This window comes from Bombus vosnesenskii, unplaced genomic scaffold (genome assembly GCF_011952255.1).
Source record: "Bombus vosnesenskii isolate JDL3184/JDL3185 unplaced genomic scaffold, Bvos_JDL3184-5_v1.1 scf7180000013352, whole genome shotgun sequence".
Taxonomy (NCBI): Eukaryota; Metazoa; Arthropoda; class Insecta; order Hymenoptera; family Apidae; genus Bombus; species Bombus vosnesenskii.
In genome coordinates, this window is record NW_022882988.1 from 4,093,023 (window position 1) to 4,114,679 (window position 21,657).

The window sequence follows — 21,657 nt, forward strand, 5'->3', positions numbered from 1 at the left end:
CTGGCGACGTCATTCTTGTAATTCCATAATGATTTGTACTATAAAATATTTATATTCACTAAATGACTGTGACTAAATATTTATAATTACACAAAAACAGTTTATATTCATGAAATAAACATTAATATTGTATTATTATTTATTATTACGGATATATATATATATCTGTTTAATACATCTATTTTTATATAAATATAAATATTTTACAGGAATGTTATTGATAAATGTATTTTTCTCGACCATCATACACAGCGTATCTTTCCACTTATCAATTAAACGCTGCTTGGTAACACGTGGCAATGACTTGGATGAATCTCTACGCAGTTATGGTTCAAATCATATACATACACATTAACAGAAATATTTAATCATTATCGGAATGACTTGCTATAAATTTTTATCCAACATTTATTACATGAAGGTTAAGAACTGTTTTTGCAAGCTAATCCGTGTATTTGTACATCTTTCGATCTTTCACAAATGCATAAGTATCAGCAATCTATTTGTAAAAAATCGATTTTCTCAGTGATTCGATCGACGATCGCAAAGATTTATTTTTCTCAGAAAATGTGTGTCTTCTTCGAAATCCTGATACGAAGGTATCTTCCATCTGGCACGTGTAGCATAATTTTCTTATGTTTCATTCAGTGGCATCCTGGATAAAGATACGGTTTGGCGAGCAACCTTTGCCGATTTATTTCGACACCAAATCCGACAGAGTACTACGACAATTTCGGGGTAGCCTCTTAGCCACGCAAGGCTTACGGTACCTGAGTTTTCTCTGCGTTCGTTCTGAGAACCGTAAACTAGAACAAGCTGCCGTGCCCTCTCTGTCTTCTCTCGAGTGTGACGAAGTGGTCTAGAGTTCACTCTCCTCTCTTTGCATTCAGAAGTCTCTCTTCCTGTCCATCCTCTCTTGCCGTTACTTCCCTTGTCGTTTCTCCGTTTCTCCAATGTTCACGGATTTTAATATTACGCCGAGGTCATCTTTCGAGCGTGTCGCACTCGCAACAAGTTCTCCGCTACTTTAAAATCGATCTGTTTAATCCTCGATCGTTAACGTTGTATCGTGGATAATCCACAAGATTTTGGGATGAAATACTTAATTTTAAAATAACTGGCTTTAATTTCTGTTCTGTGTTTTACATAATAAACACCATGGTGTGCAGTATAAAGTACAGGGAAAATGGAATAAAATGAAACATAGTGAAAATGAAATCGAATTTAATCTATCGTAATCACCTACGAACTAACAATCAAGCATTAATTCGATATTCCGTAGGTCTCTCGTCTCGTATTTTATGATCAACGGAGAAACGAATTAATAATAAATAACAGAAATTAGAAATGTCTGGAAATATATCCATATACGTGAGATAAACGACGATCATCGAGTTCAAACGAGCGGAAGGATTTTGGAAAGTTACACTACGGGAGTGGAAGCTAACTCTAGACATATTAGCGTTGGCTGGCGATGTCGTATCGTGCACAAAAGAGCGCCACTAGGGCGGAGGGAACAGAGTGAGGTCAGTGCATTTTATCGGGCGTATTTTCACGGAGCGGCAACACGAGCTCGCGGCCAACAGCATGAATGTTTGATGGAGCGAGTCAGATCGCTCGGAAGTAGCAGAGTTGCTTCTCTCTCCAATATTAGCCATGATAACGTCACTCGTCGATCAAAATGAAAGGTCCGCTCTTGTGCGGGAAGCCACGGGAAGAGAAAAAGATCAAATGAATAAGTGACTGACAGAAAAAATCCGGGATAGAAACGATAGGTAGAATCACGATCCCTGCGAAGCTGCAGTTTCAAACATTAAAAACTCGATCGTTTCCTTGTCCAGTCATTTTTCTTGTTTACCGCATCGTGACTAAAGAGAAAAAAGAAAAAAAAAGATGAATCGTGATTAAGCGAAAATTCGTTCGTTCGTTTCAAGGTCTATTTCATTCTCCGTAATTGCTTTGGATATATTTATCATTTGTGTATCATTCAAGAAAATTACGAGTCAGAAAATTTATGCCTGAATGTCGTGTAGATAAGAAAGCGAGGACAGATCGTAGAACAAGCTGCATGCTAGTACGAGATATACCTAGCATGGCGCCAGGTTGAGAAACTCTGTGCTGGCGCCAGGTTGGCTGGAACCTGACACGCGATCAATCAACCCGCTGCCCTGTCCACTAGCCGGGTTTACCTGCTGGTTTACCTCATCACTTTAGTTTGAATTCGCGCTCTAAATGCGCTGCATAATTTCTGCCTGCAGAACGGAACTAAACAGAAACTTTTAATTAAAATAGCGAGCAGTTTGTTCGTCCGAAGGGTACGGCGAATTTAACGAACGTAGTTATGTACGAACGCCCTCTCAATTAAAAAACTCTTCCAATGATTCTCGAACAATAAAACGTTTAGACGGAGCTTTAACGCTTATTAAATAAAGATTAACGATCACTTGTTCGCAAATTCACTACATTAAGATACTGTATTTAAATTGACGTAAGTTTCTCCACTTCCTCGACTGTTCCTTCGATGATGTCGATCTCTAACCTCTGCTGACATCGACTGTCTGATGTAATTTCTACTCTAATTTTCTTCTTACGACGATGACACGTAAGAAATTCCAGTTCATCGAAACGCGAAATATACTGGATATATTTGTGAATTTAGATCAACGATAACTTTCTTACAAATTTACATACGTACCAAGAAATCGTGCTCGACCGACGTAAATACACCGATTCTTTCACGATGTCGTTTTCTAATCTCTACTAACATCGAGATCTTGATATAGTCTGTACCCTAATTCTCTTTTAACGATGACACGTAAGAAATTCCCACTCAATAAAACGTCATATATATTCAATATATTCGGGTATCTGCGTTAGGGAACTGCAAAGTAGCATCCTCGCCCCTAGCTAACTATGTATATCGTCGTGTAAATTCACCTTCCGTGAGGATAATCTCGACTCAATGGCAAATCCCATTGCCAAGCAATCGCGATATCAAAACCCACTTCTATGTAATGGTCTGTCGTTAGTCGCCGATCGAAACGCGATACTGCTTGCCCATGTCCATTCCGTTAGTATTCATATTAATTCCTCGAATATTGTTTTCGGTAACGAACGTTGACTGCGCAGCTACAGTAAAATGGAATCGAGTCGCGTGATTCATCCTTGGTGGGCAAGATCAACGTCCCTGAATTATTTCCAACGTCACGCGTTTTGCGTAAACGCCGTTTATTCTATCGCAAGTTCTCCGTTTTGCTCGCCAGAGTGAAGAATAAGACTCTTGTCTCTTCTTTCTCGTTTAACAGGAATCGTAGCTCGCACGAGTATGTAAAATTAGATCAAGTAGGACCAAGGTAACTTCCTGTTGTAACGCGAGAACGAATGGAAGACGAAAGGAAAAAGGCGATGTGAAATGCGGGTTAGATGTTGCGAACCGTTTTATTTTCATTGGCGAGCGTAGTTAGCGCGTGTCGCGAGAAAAGGGCGCGCGGAAGTACCGTCTTACCTGGCACGAAGTAAAATCTCATTTGGTCGAAGAACGAAAGGCGTGTATGTGTATATATAGGAGCGGCCAGACAGGATAAAATTACGTCGAGTCTGTCGTCTTTACGAGGTACGCCATGGCGACATGGCGTCGTACGGCTGGTGTAACAAGCAGAAACCAGTAAATTACGTCTTGGCTTACCTGGCCGCTGTTGCACACGGCGAAATCCATTTCGGCCCCGGCCGCGTGTCTCTTGGCCCGAAAGGTTCTCTGAACCCTGAAATCTTAATTCGAGTGGAAAGCTTGCAGCGATAAGATCGAAGAAACGACATGTTGTTCCTGCGAGATTGACAAAGATAATAGAAAAATTGCAAAGAAACGAAAGAAATAAAATGTGAAATAGAAGAGTCTATCGATGTTTTATAAAGACGATGATCACTAGAAAGTCAATGGGAATTACGTTGAAAAGATTCGCATCGACCGAAGGTTTTCGTCCTGCTTCAGAAAATAAAGTCTATTTCCCTTTACGGCGCAAAATATCTGGAGAGATAGAGAGAACGAAGGCGCGAAGAACTAGAAACCTATTTGCATTCAAATCAAAAATCTTAATGACGAGATTCTTGTCGGCGCGGGACTCGTCTTCGATTTAGAAGATCTCGTCTTTTCCTTGGAGCTAAGGGGGAGCAAATGACATCTCTCTTATCGAGTCGACTAGCTACTTTTAGACGCTGTATGCAGTCAGATAAAAAATCCGTTCAACTTTCTCGTCGATAGAACTCCTATCTTCGCTCGTTCTTCTAGTTTTTCTCCTTTCTTCTTTTTTCTTTTTTTTTTTTGTTCGCTTCTATTTGACGTTTGACGTAGTGTGTGTTCACAGTATCGCACATAAATCGAAGCGACGAGCTCGGAAAACTGTATGTTGTTCTTTTTTCGTCACGCGCGCGTTATTCATATAAATATTTTATCATCGTACGTTTGATATCTCTGGTCCCGTTTTGATTGATATTTCCGTAGGCGTACGCTTACATACCTTTACAAGCCTCGCTGGTAGCAGGTTATCAAACGAAGAATCTGTCCTACAGCTGTAGGGTAAACTCGATGTGTGGAGGTTAGCAGGGTTGTATGCTTCGAACGAGCGACATTGCGATATCGAGCTCGAGTTTACCATACATAAGCTCGACGGTTCGACGACGTCACGATTTTCCGGCAGGTGATATCGAGTCCCGCCGGATTTTCGCGGGCACAGTCGAGATTGGAGTCGGTAACGCCGCGTCGACGATGTTTACCCAGACACGAAGGGGTGAAAACGATCCACCAGGATTCGGTGTGTACGTGCTCGCAAGAGTACTCACCGAGTTCTGTACCGAGAGAAACTTACCACTCGTTTATATATCTATCGACCCGCGCGAACTTCGACTACTTTGTGAATGCGGCAAGAGTTCAACGGCCCTCGGGAATCGAAGCTACAGGGGATAAGAGAAATTCGTAGCTGCAAACAACGCGGGACTAATTTGAAAATTTGCTATCATTTCCCCTGCAACTTGGGGTAGCCTACAGGAAATTGGGGCGCGAAATTTGTCGACCGGACCGGTGGCTACCACCGTTCTGATAATTCGCCGCACGATGAATCATGATAATTCGACGTGATGGAAATTAGACGTGGGAATATACTCGGGAGACGAAAATAACCGAGGCCGACTGCTGAATTCGTTGTCCACCCATCGTTGTTCCTTCTTACCTTGAGCCTAACGATCCGTGAAATCATCCGTTGAACACGAATATACTGTTATAAATCACGGCGTATTTAGCGGTTAAAAGCTGCGTTTAAGGTTATTTTATGAATGGCCACGGAGGTGGAACGAATATCTCGTGCCCAGAGCTCATACGTTTCGTGCTCTAGCAAGGGGTTGTTCCAGTTTTGGATAAGCCGTTGAATAAAGGCAAGAGTGGAGTGGGGTGGTCATGGCGCCCGTTCGTCTGCCGCTCCTGGTCGATGGCTTCCTTCAACCCCTCCTGGTTTCCCGGTGTTATCTGCAAACTTCTTAGTATCGGTATCGCGGTATTCCTAGCCGGTCATGATTCATTCATGCCGGTAATAGTGTAACTCGACGATCATGAACATTATCCGAATCGCGTGCAATCAAGGAAAAACGAACTGGAGGAGCCAACAGAGTTGAACACGGTGTTTCGACTGGGTAAATTTTATTGATTCAAACTCGCCAACGCCGCGCGTTTATCAATTTTGCATGTCTCGATCCCGAGCCACGATTGTTCTACCTGCCTCTTTTATGCATTGTTCTAACGATGGGTTTTATCGTTTCGATTAAAAAATAGAAAAAAAGGTGGGGAAAAATCGACTTGCTTCGTTATTCATTGCATCATTATTCTTTTTGAAAGACAGGGAAAACATCTGTTCGTTATTGTGATGTCTTGGCGAGACGCGTCGGCAAACATCGCCCTATGCTGACAGGGAAAATGTATTGTTAATATTTGCACCTATCGCGCGTTGGCGCCGATCAATTTGAAACTTGTTACTCGATCAGAGTCGGAACGAAATTTGATATAGATGATGGAAAGTTGTGGCATTTACCAATGGAACATTATATACGCACGCGTCCGTTCCGTGAATATTAATGAACGGATTGCAAATGAAAAAGCCGAAACAAAAATTTCGTTCGGATACGTAGCTACATTTTCGAACTCGTTTATTATATCTGTATATTTATATATATCAAATTGAACATACCGCATATCTGTGTTACAAACGTATGACAAATTGGAATGACGTCCCAATTTTAAATACGGGAAATAAGCTATACGGTTCATTAATCTTTAATAACGATATCATTAAACGAATTTATCGTACGATACGTTATTCTGTATCGATTAGGAAGCCGAACGTTATATATATATATATATGCATATTTCGGACGATTTTCAGACTAAATTCACGCACCAAGTCACGTCACTATTCAAGATTTTGTAACGTTATCTCCTATAGAATATTCCGTTCGCGTGTGCGCTATGCACAGTATGCTTTTTGGCGAAAATAGTGCATCGTAAAAGGACGTTCTTCCTTGCTTGGGATTCACCGTCTTGCAGTAGCGTAGCGATGCGCACGTGTTTCTGGAAAATTAAATCACTTTAGTAATACTAGTTCTCTCCCTTCCTCTCTATCTCTTACAGTCGTTACGCGGCACGAACATTTTCCTCGATTTCGAACCAAATAATAATCATCTTTTAAGCTGTCGTCGCGTTAAGAAAAGATGACCGTGAAACGATGTTTGCGTATTCTACCTGCGATATCGACTGTGTCTGTTTTCGGTCGAGCAGCGCCGCAAATCGTATTATGCGTTTCTAGTTCTTGCAATTCTCAAAGCAACGAACGATGCAAATAGACTCCTCCTGTTTTCCGTGGGAGTGTTACACGGCTGCGCTTGTTCGAATAACATTGAATTTACAACGCGCGAAACGAGAGGAACTAGGTAGAGGATATTCAGTCAACATCTGCGCATTATTCCCGAAAATAGATTCGTTGAAAATTGGTAATCGATCTTGGTGTATCTGCGTGGCGTTACGCCAATGCACGCTGCACACGTTCGAAATTCCGATCAGGAATTTCTGGAACTCGAACTCTACTACGATTTCTCGCGATGTAATCCGAATTCCCATGAAATATGTATGTCGCAGATAGTTCGTACATAGACGATCGAATTAACGGGAGATCATTTCCCTGGGTATTTCTCGCTTCTGATCCGTTACGGTTCACTCCGGTTGATCCGCTGAAAGAAATGCGTGCCAGTAAAGCAGGGCCGTATCAACGTCACACACTTCGTTTCAAGCGACACTATTCTCGATACTATTGTGTAAGCGAGTCAATCTCTTTTCACAATGAGTTTACCGATCGCGTGTCCCTTTTGTATTCCTCGCTTGTATCGACGGTAGACTCCCTTACGCGTTTCGATTCAGAAACGTCGCAGCTCCATTCGATTTCTCGGTTGTCTTTTTCTCCGATTCGAACGGGTGATTTATGCGCGCGATAACGCACGATCGACGATACGAATCGATTAAACGAATGAACACCGCGCTCTGCAGGAAATTCTTGGTGCGGCACCGCGAACGTGAGATCATCCAGTGTCCACACCCACGCACAATTCACCAGTGACGTCAGTCCGACAGAACAGCAACGCGAGTGGCCGGTCCCAGAAGAATGTCTCCGTTGCTATTGGATCGCTTCTGGTTTTCTCTTCGTCACAGTCCATTTACGCCCGTCCACTGCCGCGTTACCGGCTCTCCCTCGATCGTGCATCTCGACTGGTTCTCGCGAGAATACCCGTAAATTTCGCGTGAAAGTGATTCCTCGTCTCCGCTCTTTCGAAATTTTCACGCAAGATCAACGAGAAATAGAAGATTCTTGTGCACGTAAATGGATGGCGCCGGTGGGTTCAATTTCCGGCAGTTTCGCCGTTGAAAACTTTACGATCGAACCACACGTCGACGAAAGAATTGTCAAACGCTCTCCTCGATCGCACGTTTCTATAAAATTCCAAGGCGTGTGTCGTGATGGACAAATCGATGCGAGCGCATTTTTACGAGTCGTCGAGTGCATCGAACGTTTTTACATAACGCACAGGCTCCACCTCCGAATATTATCTCGTATAACGTAGGTCCATATCTCATCGGTCTGTGTGTATTGTATACTCGTGCCTCGCACACGTGCTTGGATAGCGTATATATGTGCGTGTGGCATTAATTTACGCGCATTTCGCGATAATTGTGCAGAATCGTATTGTTACAGCCGCGGTGTGTCCAGCGTGTTACGCCAAATCTTTTGTTATGCAGATGTTTCACCAAGTTTTGTTCTCAACGGCGCATAGCGCCTTTCGTTACGGCATATTATTCGGTTTCGTGGTCGGAAGCTGAAAGAGTAACGACCTTAAGTTACGTGGCATGCCGAGAGCAATTTAACACGGTCCACGTTTCGGGTGTTTTTCCTCTTTTAATAGCTATATTCTTCGTGTACGTTTCTCGTTGCCTTTTTCCTCGTTTCGTGATAAAGATTCGTAAGATCGTAAAGATCGAGAGGATGAAGCGAATAAGATATCGTTTCTGTGGAAGGGTTGAAACAGCGACGAAATTTCAGTCGACGAAGGGTAACGATCCTTGTGGCAATTTAAAACGATTGTCTTCTCCTTTTTATTCGATCTAGGCTAAACTGCGTAATCCCGCGACTTTTGTTTAATCCGACCTCCGTTGAATCTGTTGATGCAGGTAGTCGGCATCGAGGCGTTGCCAAGGTCACGAGGGAGGAGCTGAGGTCATCGCTGCACCTATGTTGTGCGGCGAACTCCTGAACGGTGGCTTCGTCAGTACCGGAGCGGTACCGGTGATTCCCTACGGTCTCTTAGGATTCTGGTTGCCGGGTTGTCTACGTGCTACCAGTCCCACTTCTCTCAACTCGTCTTATCTGACCTTGTTGGCCGAACTTCTGGCCACGGGCCACCTGGATCATCGAAGCGAACTGATGGACCTCGCGAAGAGGAGCCGTCAGGCTCCCACCAACGGGGCGGTCGACCTTGACCTCGACCTGCACGCCGACGACATCGATGAGAACGTCTTTCTCGGTGAGTAATCGCCTATGTTTGTTACTAGGAAAATGACGCATGATCCAAACGTGAAGGTATTTTTCATTCGTGATTTTCAACACCGTCGCGATTTCCTCGCGGACCAAGTTTTCTCGATTTAACGAGGACAAGTTATCCGTCAGTGTGTAATTAACAGTATTAGGTCAAGGAGAATCTTTTCCATTAAACGCCCGGTACGTTTCTCGATAAATGCATGCATTTTAATAAGACGCTTTGAGTATCGAAACGCGGATACTTCTAACTCGGCATTATAATCAAATCGATTTTTCACGGAACACCGGATTTCTTTGTCTTTTGTGCGCGTACTTTTAACGAACATCCCTCGAGCCAGCTTCGATATGAATAGTATATTGAATTCCGTTTCTGTCGAACAATCGGTCGAACACGGTTTTACCGGCCCGCTCTACATACGTCGAACAAACAACATCCGATGTACGAGTATCACGGTATTATAACGGCTCTATTTCGAAAGTGAACATTCCTTGGTAACGAAGGCGTCGTATTTCGCGTTAATGGGCAATACCCTGGCATGACGACATCGCGAAAGTAGTTGCGCGTTGGCAGAAGTGAGTGTGGCGTAGGAATCGCGATTGCGACTATGGGTAAATATGTCTGTTGGCTGAGAACTCTCTGTAATATTTCTCGTTTTTTCGCGCGGTCTCTTGGCACGATTTGTAGACTGATGCACCAAGAACGTACGTACATGTATATAATACGTTTGACAAATTTCACCAGCAAACTCGTATATTAAATCTCGATTAGAACGAAAGAAACTTTTTCGCGAAATGACGCAGAATGGCTCGCGATGCACGCGTCCATTTAAATCGACGAAAAACACAGATACAGGGCGTAGGTTTATTTTAACTCGCGACATTCCAGTCGGCTCATGCATTTCAATCATTCTCGCGACAAAACGTTCGCGACGCTCACGGCACAGCCCTATAAAAGATCCGACTTTTTGGCGATCGACCATTCAGCCCTGAATACCCACGGAGCCTGGCCGGCATCCAACTTCTTTTCTTCTTCTCCATTCTTTTTTTTTTTTTTTTTTTACTTTTCTATCCGATTCTTTCCTTTCCTCCAGTCCTCCGAATTCGCGAGAACTCGGCCTCTCCTCTAAATAATGGAAGAACGTTAACAATCTTTGCAGCTGTTTATCAAGATTTAGACCCCAACGGGTCGTTGGGCGAATGTACCGCGCTATCGTTGTTCCCTTTCCGTCTCTCGACGAGAATTTAAGGGTGTCCTATATTAACAGGGAGCTTCCTCTAGCCAGACAGATCGTGATTCTTGGCAAGCTCTTTCGGTTCATTACGTCTGTCGTCGGCGCGCGACTTTTAATTCCGTCGATTCTTCTTCGAGATTCTTCGCAATTTCGCCATTCCGGAAAACTTCCTTTCGACGCTAGAAAGGAGTAACACCGATGTGCGACGCGAAATAGGATCTATAAATCTGGATTTTCCAAGCAACAAGTCCAGCTGTAAACAAAATTTTTGTCGATCCTCCAGCCATGAGATTTATGTTCGTACGTGTGCAAGCAGACTTCGCCTTAGCTGGACTCTGCGGGAGTATTAAGCTTCCCCTGGACAAGCCGCTTTCTCCCAGTCGGGTCATCCTTCTTACCTCGGCTACATCGACCGAACCATGCAACATCCCGCATTTTGGTTTTCCTTCTGCTTTTCGAACTTTCAGGAATCTTAATAAATCGTTTCGTGACTCAAACCTATTCCGATAGTGGCTCCCGAGAAAAATGGACTATCATCGTAGATCCTTCGGGATCTTTCGAGTAAAAATTATCCGACACTCTACTTTCTACTGCTCTGAACGCTTTTAATCCGAGGATAATATACCTCTATTGTCGCGCTATCTGCCTGACGGCCGACGATTACGGTAATTTCTTTTTTGCGATTCGTTGGAGAGAAAACGATTTCAGTGGAAAAGAGCAGACCATCCTTTCCCGGTTACATGTAAAGTGAGAATTTTTATTACGATATACCTGGAAGTATGAAAAGGTAGAGACATAATATAGTTTCAGTATGAAAGCAAAGGTATAATTAAATATACTACGATAATCCCAAGTTATTATAGTACAATACATCACAATACACAGCTGTCGTTGAGGAACATAACGCGATATCTTCTAATATCTTTGTATTCTCTTTTTCTCTGTCTTTCCGCTTCTTCCACTTACTTCAAACTTCCTTGAAGTTTACACTTATGGAGCACAGTTGCAAGTAGATTAAAAGCAGAATAAATTCCACTTTGATAGGATGAAAACAAAGTTGATCAATTGGCCAATCTTGTTTACCTTAGGAATACGATTAGTACGATTAAATTGGCCATAAAGAATATGGTGTTATTCTTCAAATAGAAGCGTTTATATATTTAATCCATTTACGCATTCTTTTATCACCTAAAACTCTGTCACTCGTAATAGAAAGTCACCTGAAGTTCTCGTTTTCTCAGCACGTTCAAACCTATTACCAAGAAATTAACATCAAGCAGAACGAAAGCGTCCTCGCTCGATCAGACGATCGATTAACGCCTCGAGGATACTAGCGCCTAGATAACTTCCGGTGATCGTCGAAGGAAATTTTGATCTCGCTCACGTACCACAATACACGAGTTGCAAGCTTGGCATAATTCACGTAACAAACTCGTGGCCTATTATGGGGGCTGATCGAAGGTCCGCTCTGCGTTAGACGTCCCTAATTGGAATACTATTCCCCATCCGTCTTATTCGACGGAATAATGCATCGGCTGGGAGACTGAGAGCTCGGGGCATCGAAAGTGGATTTTCGTGGTCCGCTCCAAAACCACTTGGCCTCTCTAGCCTGCAAAGTGGATGCGAGTTTGATGACAACACTCCGTTGCGTCGCCGCCACACGGCGGCCGAAAGTTGTCGAAATTGAATCGAACTTGCCAGCTTTCGAGCTACTTTTATCGGTCATCGCTTGCTGGTTCCCCTTAAGCCGGTCCGCGCACAAAGAGGCAATAACCCGCGTAGTCGTGCCTGGCTAAAAATAATTCTCATTCGAAGTCCTCTCGCGATATTACATTCGCTGGAACGAATTTACCGAGCGGGAACAGAGGCACAAAAGAAACGGTTTTCCGGTTTATTGTGGAAGAATATGAGAACACGTGGCATAATTCAACTGCCGCTAACTTTCTGCTACTCCGAGCAAAAATCGGGTAACTACCTGCTAAGAAGCTTCAGAATCGCGTTTACCAGATCTTTTACATTCGTCTTTGTAAACGACTGATAATAATTAGAGATGTTTGTACATTTATGGGATTTTTAAGCGCACAAAGAAACATAAAATGCACGTAATATGCAAAAGTATACGAAATATTAGATCAAGTGTTCCCTCCATTATACAGGGTGCGATTGAACATTTGAAATTGTAGATGAACTAATTCATTCTCTTGATGTCTAAAATGAATTCCGTAAGCAGCGCTCACTTTTGTACTCACACCCTGTGTAGGAGTTGAAATAGATTTTTATTTACGTTCTATTCCTTCGATCGTTCCCATAAAAATGTGAATTTAGAGTTAAAAATAGCCGGTACACGTTGGATTTTTCAATTAATCCGATCGGATCTCAAGATTCCAAAGAAACTCTTCGAGAGATTGAATCGAACCGTGGGGTTTGTTACTCTTATCAGTGACCAGTTAAACCGTGACAGTTTCTGAACACGGAATGGTCTGTTGGTCACGACCAGGCATAACGTTTGGTTGATGAAAATACGAGGAATCGTGGGCGGCGCAAGCATGTTTCTTGATTATCTGAGGAATCGACGGAAACACGGTAAACACGAAACTAACAGAGTAGGAATAAGAGAGAAAAAAGAACGAAAGTAAAATCGAATCGATGCTTTCGGTACGTATTGGAAATTACTCGGCAAATTAATTCGTTTGGCCGAGCAGCGAGTATACCATTTCGCTGATGTATTCGAACGACAGATTGTTCTCTTCCTATCGATTGAATAAACGTTTCAATCTATCCTCCCCGTTTCGTTTTGTTTTCCACGTTCCACTTCGAAGGGAGACGATAGAATATGAGCGCACGCAAACCTTTGTAAATAAAAAAATAAAAAATGAAACGCGGGGCGGAAGATAGAACAAAAAGAAAACATACAAAAGAGCCGCGACAGAGTCGATTTATAAATATATCCTTCACGAGGTTAAACAATCGCGCGATTCGAGGTCGCGCTCGGCAGGGGATAAAATTGAGAAACGAGATGGAATCACAGTCTTTGACGAGGATTGAACGTGAACACGTAAATGGGGTTACACGTTTTACTACAGGAGACCGATCAAAGTGAAAACGAAATACACCGGTTGATGTAGCAGAAGCATAGAAAGACGTGATATCTGTCCATGATGGGAGTTAATAAAATTGATTTGCTTGCTCTGTATAATACAGTGATACAAGATGAAAGACGCGTAAATGCGCTATGTTACGTTACTCTGTGCGTCGTTACAACCCTGGGCGAAAGAAGATATAAAAATCCTATTCGATAAGCGACCGTGTAGAACGAGCTTGTAAAGACGTGGAAATGCGTTAGCACTAAAAAGAATGGATGCATGGAAAGCGCATTGTGCTGTGGGCGAAAAAAAAATTGATTTATTCGGCGAGAAAGCATCGCGACACAAAGAAGTATTACAGCTCCCTTTCTCCGTGTCGAATAAATGCTTCAATCTGTCGGGGATACTTCTCCTTCACTCCGAAACCGTCTAAAATATGGGAATACGTGTGCCATTCGACAACGACTACGACTCGCGATGGTTACGAGTGGGTTGAAAAAAGATGAAGAAGCAACGTGGCGATGCATGAGACAGACGCGAGATAATGAAGAGAAGAGAAAGGAAGGAGGTGAAGGGAAATGATGAGAGAGGTAAAAGGGAGCTAGCGAAACTCGACAATGGAGAAGGGTTCCTAGAACAGACCCCCGATGTTAGCGGCGAGTGAATGAAGTGAGACACATACAGAAAAGCGAAACGGGAACAATGGCCGCGGTATTATTTTCTGTTTGCTGCGTCAGACCAACCACTCACTATCTCCCCCGTTCGTCGGTGTTCGTCCACCCCCAGTTTCTACCATTCTTTCTTTCTCTCGACTCTTCTCCCTTTTTCTCCCTTTTTCCCCTTCGATCTTTCTCTCTTCCTTTTTCCGTCTGTCTTTCTAACCGTGTTCGCTCCTTTTTCCCGGGTTGCTGCAACGCCACTACCATTCCGGACCAGAATCCAAGATTACGGGCTCGATATTTGCCAAATAAACGAATAATCTCCGCCTGGCTTCGCTGTTTCGTTCGATCGACCGAATAAATCATCCCCCTGCTTAATTTCCTTGGCTGGTTCGTCTCATCGGGGCAAAAAGGGCGTCCTTCGTTATCGAATTTCCTCCATCGTGTCGCGAACGTGCTCGTTTAATTAAAAGAAATATTTATCCCGTTAATTCTTCCTCTCTTTCTACAGAGGTAGAACTTTTCAATTGCATTTCCTCCTTCGCTACCAAAGCGACGTCGGATAGAAATATTTCGCCAAGGTAGATTGTCTCAAAGAATTTTAATCTTTCCAACGAATTGCTAACAACTGTTGAATCTGTACGCGTACTTCGTAACAACGCCGTTTTACAGGAAATAGTCGTGGATCTTATTATCCCTTTGAACGCTCGAACATTGCAATTTTTATAAGGTCCGTGGGCTGAAAGGCTCGTGGGCGAAGATCGTAGATAATGAACGCGATGTTTCTCAAATAAACGGACATTAAATAAATCTCCCTCGTATCCTGATCGTTTAACCCGTGGGGGATGGAGACGGATAGTATTTACTGCTCGAGTTTATCGATAAAGTTTGTCAAAGCACCTGTACCTCGAAATTAGTAATATCCACGCGAATCAATCGATCTTCGTGTCTTCTTATCTTTAATTCCCGTGGTAAAATTCGCCCATAGAAAGCTTCGCTTCGTAGAAAGCACAATGGGCACGAATTAATGCTAGATCAATAATTAAAATGTTTCTATTCGTTGGTAACTGGAAATCCGTCGATAGTTTCGAAGCCACAGGGTAATTGCACGGTCCTGTTCATTTTGTTCACGTTCGAGATTTATTTCTTCTTTCGTTCGACCGTCTCCATCCCGATCACGGAAAATCCGACGGAGACGTCCTTTTGTCGTTAATCATTTCCGTGCTCCTCGTCAGACCGTCTGCCCTCTCCCTTGGAAACGAAACTGTTCTCGCAATTAAGCGTATTCAAAGGAAAGACCTCGTTTCCTTCGGAGCACTCCGTCTACACGTGCTTTCGGCATTGCTCGTTTCGCGGCTAATTCTCGGCCTTTTCCTTCGTTCCGTCAAAGTAGACCGTCGTTTTTCTCGTTTCCGCTGTTGACATCGATATTTCAATATCTCTAGGAAAACCCCGTCGCAAACAATCTCTCAGCTCGTTCACAAATACTCCGATAGACTCTCGTGATTTTTCTCCGTCTCTTACGTTTTCCATCTGTTATCAACACCTTTGAGATCGAGACGAACATTTTCTATCGAAATTTCCATCGTCGCGATGCGTCGCACGTTTACGCGCGACGTTCCTTTTTATAAAACACGAGAATGGGTCGCTTATTCGTGAAAAATAGAGCGTGCCGTACCGCCACTTAAAATATTCCAACGATACGTCCAGCGTCGATATTTTATTAATTCCGCGAGAATCATTCCCATTGGCACGAGACGGTCGAAGGAGCATAGCTGAAGTGTTGAGGTTTGGGATTCGGGTCGAGTTTTCGTAGCCTGTATGGAAACTATGACGCCGGAAATCACCGGTAGGCTTTAAAACGAGGACGAGCATGCAAATTGCACCTCGTGGATTACAGGTATATGTGGTATATAGGGGTATATACACGATGAAGAGACTCGTTCCGTGCCAGTTTTGCCGCGGGGCTTTGGAAACGCGGCGTAAAAGTCCTGTCGGGGGATCGAAGTGGTGTATAAGGTTTCCCTCAAAACTCACGGTACGTGAATATCAAACGACCCTGACGAGAGATCCGGAAAGAGCCAAGCTCGCGGACCCTTCCAAGCCAGATTTTCAAAGTGTTAAGAGAGCCACAGTGCCATTCACCGACCCATCCTGCTTCTAGCTTTCGTTGTCATCGTCAGTCCTCCAGGTTCATCTTGCTCTCATTCTGTCGCGTCTCCGTTCTAATTTTATTTTTCTATCGATCTTCCTTTTCTCCACAGTGTAACTTAATTTACGTTTCATCTGATGTCTGGAGATTATTCATCTTCTTAAAGGCGTTCAGTACTAGTGCATTCCAATTGCACTCCACACTGCCAGCGCAGAAACTCGATTATCCGAAATAATCATGGCACGCGCTGTTCGGATAATCTGATTCGTTGATGTTTCTATTAAATTATTTTATAAATATCGATATTTAAGAGGAACAAAGTTTTCGAATAAAATGTCGTCGTATTACGCCGAACAATCGCACGCGATATGTTGAAATTTCATCGGATATCGATCGCGAAGAGAACCACGGGTCTCGTCGAGATACAGAGCTTGCGTAGTACTTGAATTGCAGCGGGAGTTGCAAATTGATAGCCCCGGAAAACACAAGCTAATTAATGCCTTCGAAAGAAATTACCTCCGGTGTAATTCGGCCGGTGTACTAGCTGTTAGTCTCGGGATAGGAGAGAAGCCACGAAGAATCGAAGTGGTTGGCCACGGATAATGGGAAGAATGGAAGATTGAAAGCCTCCATTTCCCTTTATCTTTTTTCCAGCCGTTCCGGCCTTTTTCCTCGGCAGCTCGTCATTTACGCCACGCCACGAATCAACTATCTCTCCCTGTAATTAAATATTTGTCGTTCGCGTAGCCGATGGGCATTTACGTTTTCGACGTAAGGGTAATTTTACGTAGCTTCTGGCGGATTTACTCGGGCAGGTTCGCGCGGTCACGAACTTATCGGATAAAACCAGGGATATCTAATAGTTCTTCTTTCATCGAGTGGAGTTCTCGCGTAGAAAAAGCGGAGATCACGTACGTTAGTTAAGACTTCGACAGGTTGTCGGATCTCAAGGGGATGACGTCGGTTAAGAAGCAATTCTCGCCGGATGAATTTATGGCTGGTCCGGATTAACACGGTCGGCTGCAATAAAAGTCACGAGGTTTGGTCATCCTTCCTTCTTTCCTCGCTCACCTTATCTTTACGTTCTCGTCGTCCCTTCCCTTTAATCTTCTTTTTCATTTTTGTCTAAGAAGACTCCGTCATCCGGTATCCTTGTCTCGCCTCTCCCCGTCCTTCTCTCCTTCTCTCTCTCTCTCTCTCTCTGCCTCTCTCTCGCAGAAGTTTCCGCGTTCAAAATGCTTCTCTTCTTTATTTCTCGGTCTCTTTGTTCTCCCCCGATCCACTCCGATTTAGAAGAGAGAAAATGAAGAAAGAAAGAAACGAGAGTGAAAAATACAACCCTCAGCCCCTTTTCGTTACGAATGGACGGCTCCATCGGCATTAAACCACCGGAATGTTCCTGTTTTCGAGACACTCTGCCTTCGTTCGGAGAATCTCTTTCCTTTCGTTCGCCTCTCTCCCCTAGTATCTCTCTTCGGCACTTTTTCCTTGACGCATCGGATAAAAAAGGCTCGTGGCGTAATACAATACGTACTTACGTGCAGATTGGTTTCGTACAGCCGCGAAGGCGAAGCATTTATGCCGCGACAAAAGACAAAGCACAAAACAAGAGGGACGATTAACGAAATGCAAGAGGGATGGAACGAATGTATCGTAATTTACGATCGCGTTATATGAGAACAGTTTCGCATCGGAGCGATTTGAAAAACGTTGAAGTCGGTGTGGTAACGATTGTGAGAATTTTCCTGACAATGTATTGGTCGAATAAGAAACGTCTAACTTTAACTGTAACGTCGTTTCGATGGATAACGCGAATCTGAACTTCTCGTGAAAGAGTTCGTTTATCTCGTCATTGATAATGGCAATTTTAACATTTTAACTAACTTTAGATCGATCTTGTTAATTATGAACGTTTTGCCACTTATATTCTTCATCCAAACCGTACCGAGAATTATGTCATTCGCCTGCAATATCATCTATACAAAATTGAATGTCTATTTATGGCCTTTCTCTGGCTCCTTTTGTTTGAAATAGATTCGAAAGCTTGTCAAAATTCTCTTTTCGATGCAGCGAACATGCACGAAATTCGAGTCATTTTCTTCCGTGCATCTAAAAGTTATTCTGTGGTTAAATATAAAATATTATCGTAATACCAATAATTCGTTCATCGCGAGTATTATCTGTGAAAACGAAGAACATGCCAGACTCGAGAAAATTGTATCAAGCACGATAATCTTGAAACGGTTTTAGATACATTGTATTTCGATAGCGAGAGTGTGCTAGTTTCAATAATACGTCCCGACCAACGTCTAAACGACGTTTTGTTCGATACAATAGCCAAATAGAGTCGTCGATAACCGATTTCCGCATCTCAGATTCGATTAAAACGTATCTCGCGAAAATTTTGTTTCGTCTTCTATCGACAACAGCTGTATTTATAACGTAATTCCCGATAACTCGACGCTGCTTGAGTTACTACATGGTCTGACCGTAGTGCGTCTTATTCTACTTGACGGCGGTACGTTGTTCGCGTGGCGGTTGTCGAGTTTCCTACGGGGCGGTACGCCGTTAAAACCGCCGTTCACGTAGAAGCCGGAGGTATATGTCGAAGACATTCGAATCAGCGATTTCCGAGAAGCGAGGTTGCATTCTGGTTACCCCGTTCGACGTCTGCACAAATCTCCCCTCTGGCGTTTTATCGGGCCGAAAGCCGGAAATACCAATGCAGGCGGAAATATCCAGGCTGCATTCCTCGGTATCGGGCCGTTGCTTTGCGAGAACACGAAATGGAGTCCCGAGGAGCTCTTTCAGTCGGATATGTGATCGCGTAATGGACATGCTCCCTCGTACAAGGCACAAGGAAGACTTTTCGACTCTGCTGGTCGACCGATCGAACGGATTTAATTCGATTTTAGAAAAGTGCGGTGTCGTAGCCGGCGACGAAACGACGGTTGGGGATAAAATGCGATTCGACGACACCAGACAGTATCAACGATTCGATGTTTCGTTGATTTTCCTCGGTTCTCCTTTCCCGACGAATGAACGGAATCCACGGAAGACCTTCGTCGTCGTTCCTTCGTTACTCTCCCTTGATTTCTCTTGGCATCCCTGGATTCGTCCATTTCGTTGAACACTGACTTCAAATCGCATTTGCGACAGAACAACAGGAAACATAAGACGGAGAAGAACGACAGAAAGGGGTGCGAGGAGAAAGAGGGAAGTAGGCGGGTAACCGGAACGTGTCGCTAACGTAATAACATTTCAATTCGAGGACGGAAATTGCCAGAGGGCATGGCAACACGTCCCTCGCAGTTACGGGGTGACTACCCTGCTCTCTCGTTCTTCACCCTTGCGTCCACTCTCATTTTCTTCGTCTTAACGGAATGTCCGCGAACCTGTAAGAACGTAGAGGAACGTCACGAACGTGGAACAACGTCGATCGGTTTATGATCGTCGGATAGCTTCGACTGACCGGTCGATTGATCGTTAAAAACGAATCGAGCCCTGCTTTAAGTCGATGTTCCTGCTCCGTTTTCACGCGAAGGAGAGACTAACGAATCACGCGCAGGATTTTATATTCGTTTCGGTTTTACTCGCGCGAAGGATTCTTCGCGTTCCGTTTTAAATCGAGGCATTAATTACGGCGCCGCCCTCGGCCGGAATAATTCCCAAAGAAGCGTGCCACGATTTTCCCGAAGTTGCGACATGCGAACCGAGAAATAGGAAAGAGCACGTTGCGATGGGGGTAAGGAAACAGAAAAAGGGAACAAAAATAAGCGAAAAACAGGTTGCTCGGTGAAAACGCGAGGCCCCAAATGAACCCAGCGCGTCGCGCAGCCCCGTAATTGCGTTCAGCGTCGGCGTCGCTTTTAATTAATGCGACATACTTTTTTTCATCGCTAAAAAGTGCCACATCCTCGTAATCCACACCTGCCCCTTGCCCCCCTCGCCCGCTGCTCGCTGCCTGCAGGGAGTACGACCGGTGGGTGATCGTTAAATGGATGAAAAAAAATATGCAAACCCTCCAGGCACTCTTCTTTTTTCTCCTCCCTCTACCTCTGCCTCTCCCTCGCATTTCTCGTTTCTCCCTATTTCTTTTCGCCACTCTTCCCTTCTCTCCTTTTCATCTTCCTGTTCTCCCTCTTCGTCTCTCGCTTTTCTCTCTATTATTTTTCTCTTTTGTCATTCGCGATTTCCCTGTGCCACCATTCCTCGGAGTCCTTGCGGCGGAAATAAATCCAACCGAATCGACCACCATCCTTTTTTCCTTTGAGTTTTCGTCTCTATAACATTTTTCTCTCCGATTCGCGTGCCTTTTATCCCCTCGGCTCCTTTTTTCGTCTTTTCCTCGCCATCGACGCGTCGCACGACCCCATCGTCGCTGCACTTTCTCTCGAGAGTATTAATCCGCGTAACCTACATGTGAACAGGGGGAGGGGGTTGCGCGCGAACGATGAAAAGGACGACGATAAAAACTTCTGTATAGGTGTATGCAAGACTCACCCACGCCAACGACGACGTACCGCGCGTGTCGTAAAAATATGATGGTCGCCACGCTGTGATTTCTTCGTCTCTTTTTTTCTTTCACATCCTTCGCTTGGAGGAAAATCCGAGACAAGCTGCCCTCCGACGCGCCAGCCTGATCGTTTAATACCGGAATAAGTCTATGGAGAGGCGATTCCTTCGAGATCGAAATAAAAAGGGAAATATCGTTCCTTTTATACCTTGAATTAACGTGGTTGACGTTTACGCTTTCCTCGTCGCTTCTACTTATACTTCCCTCCAGTATTTGTTCTAGCCACTCGAGTCGACAAACGTCTCGAATTTCAAACAACGTATACACGTCCCCAAGTTTCGCACTCGTTCGTCAACCGATACAATTCGTTCCTTGGTCGTCCTACGAACGGAGTTTCCTGTTATAACACCAGTGACAGGTGCGCCAACCAAGTTTTTCGCAGTCCTGTCACCTGCACAAGAGCCTCTATTCAACGCCAACGGGATACCGTTCCTAGAGATGATTTGTGTAGGTCATCGAGCAGCTGTTTTGGTAGATACCAGACAAACAACGCGGCAGACGAAGCGAGATGCGTGCGGCAAACTCTGATTTACTCGCAGTTTACACGTCGAACGCTTTCACGCCTGTTACCGTTGACACGAGTTCAGCTGTTACTGGTGTTTGATCTCGCGGAATAATTCATCTGTTTTCAGCCAGTTTTCCACCAACTTTACCATTTTTTTCACATTTCCGTTTCTCAGAGTTTGTCGATAAAAAGCCAGAATCACGAAGATCGATGATTTTCTAGCAAATCAAACTAACGGCGTAGCATAAATTCCTGCTATTTTCATTTTAAATCCTCCAAAAGGAGAAAGTTTCGATGCACGAGTTACAGTTCACTTTTGTCGGCAAAC

General features: G+C 43.9%; 1 protein-coding gene across 6 annotated transcripts in view; it reads left to right on the forward strand.

Moving 5' to 3' along the window:
* LOC117236967 (protein Fe65 homolog) overlaps window positions 1-21,657 on the forward strand; it is a 146,198-nt gene that overhangs the window by 24,872 nt on the left and 99,669 nt on the right. For all 6 annotated transcript variants that reach the window (XM_033500445.1, XM_033500443.1, XM_033500442.1 and 3 more), the window contains one exon: window positions 8,756-9,108. In XM_033500445.1, the coding sequence (XP_033356336.1) occupies window positions 8,817-9,108 (292 nt within the window). In that variant the 5' untranslated portion in view covers window positions 8,756-8,816. The remainder of the gene's footprint in view (window positions 1-8,755; window positions 9,109-21,657) is intronic.